The following is a 9630-nucleotide window of genomic DNA, read 5'->3' as shown; positions in this document are numbered from 1 at the left end:
AATAAATGGGCTAAAAAAATATTATTATTTGAAAATTTATTCAAAAATATTATTTGAATAACATAGGTTCACTGGTAGTCTTTTTTTTTTTCAATACTAATTTCTTAAATAAATTTTTTATCAATAAAATATAATAAATATTTTTATAATTATTTTTTATGATAAATAAATTTTAAGGGTAATCCATGATCTGACACAAACCGAATATTTCTATCATCGTGGAGCAAACTGAATCATCCAAATAATGGAGGCCCATAGATCTATCGATCGGGAATCATGGTCCATTATACATATAATTTATTATTTTTTATTATGAAATTCTTTATACATCACCTACGGTGTAGAAAATCCAATATCAAGTGCATCAACTTATCCGATTAGACCACATAGTCATCACTTTCTAATACGTATTTAATATCCGTAGTTTTATTTTTCGTTTGAAATTTGAATGACTAAAATATCACTCTTTTTTTTGCATCCTATAATGATGTTATCTTATCCTACATTGAAATTATAACTTTCTATACATAATGTTATATTTTTTTTTCATATGATGCCATAAAAAATATTTTTATCATTAAAGAATTTATAAAATTTTTAAATGGTAAAAATATTTCTATCAAAGTTATCACATTCGATAAAAAAAATCATGCTATCTTATATATAAAATTATAATTTTAACATAAAATATCATAATATTAATATAAAATATTATTATTTTTTAAAAATAATTTAAAATTTTAAATAAAAAATAAATTTATAAATATTAAATATAATTTGAAAATATAGCCACGTGATCCAATCCAACGAGACGGTGCGCCGCACGTCAGGCTTCCTACACCGCGCGGGCGGTGTGCAAAGAGCTTCTCCTTTCTATTTTGTCAATAAGATAAGATTTGGTTGGTCGATAATTTTATATTTTGTTCGCAGACTATTTTTACATCATGGACGGGGAGCGTTGCCACATGGCCGATAATTTCTCGCTGGACACTGGGCAAAATATAAAAAATCTGCATGACGAAACAAAACCCGACACATATGGGAATAAACAACGCGTCCAGGTGGTCCCATCTTACCGAAAATAGATATTCTTGAGAAAATCCATAAAGCTTAGCGTGCCAACGGAGTGTTAGGAAAGAATCCGTGCTATGCGGTGACTTAACCTCAAGCTGTAATTTGCCAAGGCTAAACCGTCGACAGCCAGTCGATCGACGGAGGTAAACCTACCTCTAGTGCCTGTAACTCCTTTCTCGGTCCACGAGAAGTCCCCAGTCTTCTCTCGCTCCACTGTCCTCCACGGCCCCCAAAACACGCATTTCCTCCGCCCACTTATCCTGCGCCCCGCCCGCTATCTTGCGCGCCGCCGCCGGATTCTGCCCAACCTTCGCCGGCGCCAGCCGATCCACCGCCTCTTCTCGTGAGGCGATAGATTTGTCGAGAAGAAGAAGGTTAGATTTCTGTCCTGCGAATCCCGATTCTCTTCGCTGGAAAGATGGGGTTTGCGGTCGGTCTGACCGATTCTTACTCTCTTTGGACTGATTTCCAAGAATTCGAATCCGTGAACTTGATTTGGTTCCTGATCTCATTCGTTTCTTTGAACTTGCTTATGTTTGTATGTTTTTGCGAATTTGATGGGAACAGGCAGTAGTGAGACGAAGAAGGGAGACAAAAATTGACATTTGATCACCATCCAGAATTGTGGAGTTGTGTTATTAGGAGGCAGTGGATATAAGAATAAATAAGCATGGTCATAACCTCGATGATTCCCTCTGCTTTTTCTTGTAAAGATGACTTCTTGACAGAATCCATCCAGGATAGGACTTGGGCATCTGATCCAATAGATTCTGAAGTTTGCTTTGGCTTCTTGTTGATGATTATGCTTTCTTTTTATGCGTTTGTTTGTGGTCCAAATTCCGCGCTCGATAGGTGATTACCAGCAATTTTGTGTTCTCATTGTGTAGCCATCAACTTTATCCATGACTAATGCCACATCAGCCATGGTCCACTCATGGCTCATGGTTTCGCCTTCCATCATGTCTTTAGGGTGGTACTGGAATATGAAGGCATATGCACTTGCTCTTTAACGTCGTGCCATACAAATAACTTGCATTTATAATTTTTCTGAATTATAAAGATGAGTATTTGTACCTGTATGCTCCATATGAATTTTTCTGATTTTGAACTTTAAGAAGCGTTAAGATGTCTTCTGAGAAATAAATGAATGGAGTTTTGTTTTCCAAGAAAACACAGAAGAGGACAAGTAGCAGTAGTTTGTTTCTCTCAGAAATATGGTGTTTCACAAAGAAAGCAGAGTGTCGTAAAGATGGTTGTGGAGGCATTATTATTTGATAATATGTTATCAGAATTGTACTTTTTGTGATTTTAGATATGTCCAACTGGTTATAGGACAAAAGAAATGACAGCTTGTGACCTTCAGATATCGATGATTGCATGTTTTGCATTGTCATGACCAAGGTTCGCTGTATCGGTACCGGATGGCGTGCCGGTGCCAGACCGGTACCGTACCATACCGATATACAGTACGCTTAGGCGTACCGATACATAATATTTTTTCGATTTTCAATTTTTTTTTTAGATTTTTGAAGTTAATAATTGATAAATACAACCTCAATATGGTATTATATTGCATATTATTGACATATTTGGGTTCAATTTGAAGTTAGGTTGCGGTACAAAGACTTTTGATCCAAACTTTCAAACATATATTTATTTATTTTCTCCTATTTTTATTTTACCTCATTTTTATCCTATTTCTAACAATAAAAATTAAAAAAAAATATTTACTAACAAAATAACAGATTATCTTATCTCCGGCCAAAGATCAGCCTCTTCTCAAATCACTCCAATTTCACGAAATTTTGCCTTCTTTTCTAATTTTTTTGAGGTCTCAACGATTAAGTTGCCCACGGCCATGGGTGTTCTCTAAAAACTCTCAAAGAACACCGAAGGTTTGGTGCTTATTAAAGCACCAGGCCCTCTCCCCCATGTGAAGTCGGCCACGTCCATTTCTCTCCCCCCTCCCCCCAACCACATGAAAAGGCCCCCACCTTCCCCCCTCCCCCTTCCCCCATGTGAATCCTTGGGCGGTATGGTTCGGTTCACCCCGAACCGACGGCGAATCGAGATATACCGCCTGGTTCCGGGCGATATGGATCCGAACCGCACCGAACCGGACGGTTTGGGGTCGTTTTTCGAAAAACAGGCCCGAACCAGACCGATAAGGGACCGGTCTGGCTCGGTACGTCTCGTACCGGGTGGTTCGGCTTGGTACGGCAAACTATGGTCATGACTATCTTTTCATAAAAAATACAAGTCTTTTCCTTAAAAAAAAAAAAAAAAAGGGAAAAAAGGGCAAGTCTGGAAGTTTAGTGAGGTAATGGGATTGGACCCGGTAACCAATAATAAGGAGGTAATTAAACAGCATAGTTTCTGATTGTCATGAATTTTTATTCAAATAAATTATTTTCTTTCAACATGTAATTTGTATTCATTATGAAAAATCTATATACAGAACAAACTGCAGTACCCTCTCCTCACCTTCAGTAAGTCTCATGTGTATCAGAAATTTGTGATTTCTTCTTTGTGGTCCATTATCTCCTTAATTGTATCCTAAATCATCATTCAATTATTCAAAACTAGTAGCCCTGTTATGGCTGTTTGATCCTGTACATGCATGCTTTCTGTTCCTTTGTTGAAGCTGACATAGTTGATGGCTTATGAAGGTAGTTCCTCGAGGGAGACAAATCATGGGATGCTTTTCATGGTGTGGACAAAATGATATTCATCAAGCGACCGACAATGGGGGACCATTTACCACAAGTAATTCAGCAGGTACATTTATTTTCTGTGATTGCAACAGATGCAAATAAAATAGCGCTGCTTGTTAGTGTCAAAATACTAGTGGATCTGGATAGATTGAGCATTCCTTGTGACATTTAATCTGGAACGATAAAATCCTGAAAGGCAAATAGCAAGTTTTAAAATGCACTTTTGTATTCAGTGCTAGCAATAGTTTCAATGTCCATACAAAGGGCTGAACTAAACCAAAACCATGAAAAAATCTTAAAATTTTTTCCTTCGGTCATTGGAAATCAACTTGGTATTGGAGTTGTTTCTTGGTGACTGCATTACAGATGGTATTTTTACAGGGTTCATTGATTAGCAGTAAGCTTTTCTTTCTCATCCTTTCTAGCATCCTATAGAAAGCAAGCTTAATGCTTTATTGTTGACCTATTGCATCTCTCACTTCATTGATATGAAGGCTTGTTGTGGGTGATATGATAGCATGCATGGTGATGGAGAAAATCATGTATAATGCATTTTTTTTTTTAATTAATGATTGCAAGCAAGGATTGTGGAACCATCCATTTCGGGGTGTACCAAGCTCTGCCAACAGTGGAAAGGGATAGTTCTGGCATTGAAACAAGACACCAGCAAAGAAGGGGGAGAAGAAGAAGGAAAGGAGGAAAAGAAAGAGAGAAGGGGGAGGGAAGGAGAGGGAGAAGGAGAAAAGGCTGGTAGAGGCTGCCGAAGGACCACGGAAGCCTCCGAAGGGTTGGAAGAGGGGCTCCGCCCTCCTCCCAATTGAAATAGGGGCAGATGGCCCCATTTCTATTTTTACTTTGCCGTCCGTCTTTCAGTGAAGTTGGCAACCCCGTTATGTCAAACTAAATTTTTTATATGAATGTCCATGCCTACTTTTGGAAGCATAGTCCTATTTTTCAACTGATGTATATCTTGGTTTAGAACTTTGCTATATACAAAGTTTATTGTTCACATATATTTATTTGTACCCGGTCTGATATCTTCCTATGATTTTGTGATGAATGCATTATGCAGGTAATGTTGGAGTTAATCATGCCTCAGATCCTGCTCCTATGGGTGCTCAAAGTGTGAAAGCGCAGCCTATTGAAGTCCCTGCCATTCCGGTGGATGAAATAAAGGAAATTACCAAAAATTTTAGCAATGAAACTTTACTTGGAGAGGGTTCTTATGCCAAGGTGTACTATGGTGTCTTGAAAAATGGGGGAAAATCAGCCATAAAAAAATTAGATGCCAGTAAGCAGCCTGATCAAGAATTTCTGGCACAGGTTCAGTAACCATTCCTTTTAACTTGTATACTTTAAATTGAATTGGTGGGTCCACTTATAGAGGGCTTTACAGGTGTCCATGGTGTCAAGGTTAAAACATGACAATGTTGTAGAGCTACTTGGGTATTGTGTTGATGGAAATCTTCGTATTCTTGCATATGAGTATGCCACTATGGGATCCCTTCATGATATTCTACATGGTAAGAAATGATCATACATAATAACTATATTCAGAATCTTTTCTATGACATTTTGTGTTGGCAGTGATATTTTTAGTTGACTTTAAATCACGATAAGTTGTAAACACCTTGAACCTCAAATGCAAGGAAGAACAAAAAGGAAGCATCTTCATATTCCTTTGTCATTTCAGATAAGTGCTCCATATTTAGACTCATTGGGCATCATTAAATTAACTATTTCAAACAAGTTCTCCATGTTTAGACTCATGTGGCATCATTAAAGTAACTCTTATAAACCTCAGTGGCTCAATTATCTACGCTTATTAATCAGTGGTTCTCCAAAACGTTTCTTTAAAAACTTGGAGATTTTTGGATGGGGAATTCATATCACCCAGCATATTCACAGTTTTGTGGGAGATGTTTTGAAGAACATTGGTGTGAGTAGAAATATCTTGTTTTACTTAGTGGGTTGTGTGTTAGCAATCATGCTGCTCACTTGCCACCATTAATTTATGCAACGACATTAATAACTTACATACCAGTGATATTCTCACTATACTTTCTGGACTCTCTTGAAAGTAAACACATTGATCACAATCACTGGATCGACTCCTCGAAATGGAAAGTGGCATGATTGATCTCCTGTGAGGTGAAGAAAACTTTTATTGGGTGGGAGAGGCATCCCTGTTAGGTCAATTTTCCTCATCTTCCCACCAAGTTTACTTATATATCTTTGAATTTTTTATGGGAATTTTGAGGACTTCACAAGTTGAGTTACATGTAAGGAGCTTCTTGAGAAGTGTTGATGGTGCTAAGAAGTATTGCTGCTGATTTCAAAACCATATGCATGTTTTTTGTGGCATCAATGGCTTGAGGACCTGTAAACCAAAACCTTTCACTGTAGAGCTTCAAGCTTTCATAGTTTGAATATGTCAAAATAATTAAGATAACATGCCCCGTAACCTACTGTAAGAAGAAACTACATGATTACAATGATTAAACTAAAAAATGTCCAACACCCGTATTATAGATATAAGAACACTTACACTTGGAATATCTTCTAGCCTACTCCCTCCGAAAAGTGTTAGTGAAAGCATTGTCTACTTGATTCTTTAACATGACATAGCAGGTATTACTGTCTTATCCTCCATGGACATTTGGGTCATTTACACAGCTAGATTGTCACAATACAACATGGAAGGATCTTTCACCTAAAATTTTGCTACAGAATGAAGCAAATTAGCAACTATTTTCACACAGTGTATGAACCATGCCCCATACTTCGTCCCTTGCTCTTTCAAACAGCTTGCTGCTTCTGCTCAAACTTTTCGGAGTTTCTTCTGACCAAGATGCATTTCCTCACAGTAGATCTTCTATTCATGGAAGAAGTTGCCACAAGGAGTATCTTAGTTCACCTCATCTTGTTGGTGATCAGTTCTCTAAGGTTCTTTAGGATTGAGTATAAACTGACCAACAACATTGACCCATCATCAAGCTTTAGCTTCGAATTTGTCAGCATATCCACAATTTTTGGAGCCAAGCTCTTTGTTCTCAATAAATTTATTATATTTTTAGATCTAGCTATTAATTGAACAAATCGTTGGAATATGTCATTATTCTTCATTAGATCTGGATATATTCGTTCTAGTTAGCATGATTAAACCTTGCCTTTAAATATCGTGGTAGACTTTTGCATTATGTATTGCATAGACAACAAAAGGACATTGCAATATTCCATGGCTTAGGTATTTGCATCATCATAAGCTTGAAAAATATGCCTTTGAAACACTTTGTTGGATGGTGGAGTGTCACTTAGGATTGGAGTGGGGAATCGGGAATCTCGAATTGCATGTGTTGTGTTGCTGTTCTATAACTGAGTTGCGGATTAATACAATCCCCTCTTGCTTGGTCTTTTGTACACTTGTATAGACATCATGAAATAAAGTAGCTCAACAAGCACCAAAACAATCCTGTTCTGAGCAACAAGTTCAAGTGGGGATGTTGCTTCTGTGTGAATAGACCAATTCTAAAGTACTTGGCCTAAATATTAATTGATTGGGCATATTTGCCAGTTGCAGATTACATCTTTTACCATATATAAGGGTGTGTCCTAAAAATTTCTCTTATTGAATTGTGAGAAACATGAACATGACTGGCTTTTGTTATTTGAAGAGATTTCTTTGTTAAGATGTTTCTTTGTAATATTTGTGTTGAAATAATGTTCACATGTTCTAATCGACCATACAAGCAGCATAATGCATGATTCGTAATACAGGGCGGAAAGGTGTTAAAGGAGCACAGCCAGGTCCAGTTTTGTCATGGGCACAACGAGTCAAAATTGCTGTGGGAGCTGCAAGAGGACTTGAATACCTACATGAGAAAGTTCAACCTCGCGTTATTCATCGTGACATTAAGTCCAGCAATATACTTCTCTTTGATGATGATGTTGCAAAAATAGCTGATTTTGACCTGTCAAATCAGGCTCCTGACATGGCAGCACGTCTTCACTCTACTCGTGTTCTTGGAACCTTTGGTTATCATGCTCCAGAGTAAGTTTTTCCGGAGCTTGAGAGTTCAGGATGACTTGAAATATTTTCCCTCCTTTCCGAACCCTTGATCATGTGCCAGATTCATCAACTTGGTTTGGTTTTTTTTTTCTTTTCTTTTCTTTTTTTTTCCTTTTCTGCCTGGCGTTGCAGGTATGCAATGACAGGACAGCTTAGTTTCAAGAGTGATGTTTACAGCTTTGGTGTTGTTCTTTTGGAGCTTTTGACCGGCCGTAAACCTGTAGATCATACACTGCCACGAGGCCAGCAAAGTCTCGTGACATGGGTATGCATTTGCTACTCTTTCCTTCTGTCATTGCATCATACATCTTATAGTTGTTTCCAAGGTTGTTTACTGCTTTATCCTCTTGTTTCTTATGGTACATGAGTGATGGATAACTTTTCCTATATCATAGTCAACACGTTGATCATGTGCAGGCAACCCCAAGACTTAGCGAAGATAAGGTAAAGCAATGTGTGGATTCAAGGCTAGGAGGAAACTACCCTCCCAAGGCCGTCGCAAAGGTAATTTTTTTGAGATTCCATGCTGCCCTTGTATTCGGGAGGTTTTTTCCTGGCTAGTATTATATAATATTTAAGAAATTTTCTATCAAGTATCTGCTATTTCCTTGTTTCTACTCTGGTCGGTATTTCATGAATATGACTTGCTGACAATAGCCTATTCAGATATACTTTGAAAGCCGCCTTTTTCAAAACATCTCTTCACAGGACAGGACTCCTAGTCAGCTTCTTAATAATGAAATAAACTCTTGAAAACTCCTTTTGTGGCATCAACTGCAAAAACAATTATTTTAATTGCTGAGACGTGCATTCAACAGTCTTAAGTTCAACCTCCAACAATATGGATTCTTTTTACTATCTCGAGGTTTCTGATCGCGTAATGGATGCAATTAATCAGATAATGGATTGTTTGGATTTATGCATGTCAAATAAATTTTTAATGCAGATGTTCTGTTTCTGATTGTTTATTATTATTTTTTCCTCTTTTTTTTTTCAACATGTTGGAAACAGTTGGCTGCAGTAGCTGCCTTGTGTGTGCAGTATGAAGCTGATTTTCGGCCAAACATGAGCATTGTTGTGAAGGCACTCCAGCCTCTGTTAAATACTCGGTCTGTTCCTCCCAGTGGGGCACCAGGATTGTGAAACCGTCGCTTCCCATTCGTATTCCTGGCTCATAGCAGAATTCAGCGTGCTACGCACGTTTGCTGACTAATATTGACCTTATCGTCGAAGCTATTCAGCCCTTGTTGGTCAGACCCAAGGTTGTAAAAGTCTACTCTGCCTTCTTGCTCATTGCTTGTAGCAGAATCTGGTTGTGGATGGTATTTGCTGCCTTCTAGGTTTTATATCGTTGTTACTGAATCTGTGATGAGCGATGAAGCTAATGTGATGATTGACTGCAACTTATAATGAGACTGCTAGTTTTGTGTATGCCAAGGAGGATGTGGCATGATCTTGAAACTTGATTTCCTCCAAAAGCCTCTTGGTCTAATAGATACCCCTCTGGGCCCCCTAAGCTGGTGTAAAGCCACTTCCAGATGGCTTGCTGAATACCCTTTTCAAGGCAGTAATGCTGAAAGAATGGAGATTTGCATAGGATGACACATTGAGCACTCTTTTGTTAAGGAAAGTTTATTCCACACACACACATTGAGCACTCTTTTGTTAAGGAAAGTTTATTCCATTATTTGCATCTTGTTTTGGCAGAAATGAAACAATTTGAGCACTCTTTTGTTAAGGAAGATGCGCGTAAGTTATTAAGAAAGCATAATA

At 37.9% G+C, this 9630-nt stretch overlaps 1 protein-coding gene across 3 annotated transcripts; it reads left to right on the top strand.

The window, feature by feature from the left end:
• Positions 1–1234: 1234 nt before the first annotated feature.
• On the top strand, positions 1235–9288 carry LOC105059752 (pto-interacting protein 1). 3 transcript variants are annotated; one of them, XM_010943178.4, is made up of 8 exons: positions 1235–1448; positions 3748–3852; positions 4861–5111; positions 5185–5311; positions 7566–7839; positions 7990–8122; positions 8275–8361; positions 8869–9288. In XM_010943178.4, the coding sequence occupies exons 2-8, from the start codon at positions 3768–3770 to the stop codon at positions 8998–9000; spliced, it is 1089 nt and encodes a 362-aa protein (XP_010941480.1). In that variant the 5' UTR covers positions 1235–1448; positions 3748–3767; the 3' UTR covers positions 9001–9288. The 3 variants fall into 3 exon arrangements, 2 of the variants coding, with proteins under 2 accessions (XP_010941480.1, XP_010941479.1); XR_834326.4 differs by having other exon boundaries at positions 1237–1448; positions 3744–3852; positions 7990–8183; XM_010943177.4 differs by having other exon boundaries at positions 1242–1448; positions 3744–3852.
• Positions 9289–9630: the final 342 nt, after the last annotated feature.

Source organism: Elaeis guineensis, chromosome 10 (genome assembly GCF_000442705.2).
Source record: "Elaeis guineensis isolate ETL-2024a chromosome 10, EG11, whole genome shotgun sequence".
Classification (NCBI taxonomy): domain Eukaryota; kingdom Viridiplantae; phylum Streptophyta; class Magnoliopsida; order Arecales; family Arecaceae; genus Elaeis; species Elaeis guineensis.
Note: the sequence above shows the minus strand (reverse complement) of the source record. Positions and strands in the feature narration are given on the sequence as shown.

Excerpts from the sequence above, each read along its gene's own strand:
- LOC105059752 (XM_010943178.4), top strand. The coding sequence starts at position 3,768 with ATGGGATGCTTTTCATGGTGTGGACAAAATGATATTCATCAAGCGACC. Across the intron at positions 3,853-4,860 it reads TACCACAAGTAATTCAGCAG|GTAATGTTGGAGTTAATCAT; the intron begins GTACATTTATTT and ends TGCATTATGCAG. Across the intron at positions 8,362-8,868 it reads CTCCCAAGGCCGTCGCAAAG|TTGGCTGCAGTAGCTGCCTT; the intron begins GTAATTTTTTTG and ends TGTTGGAAACAG.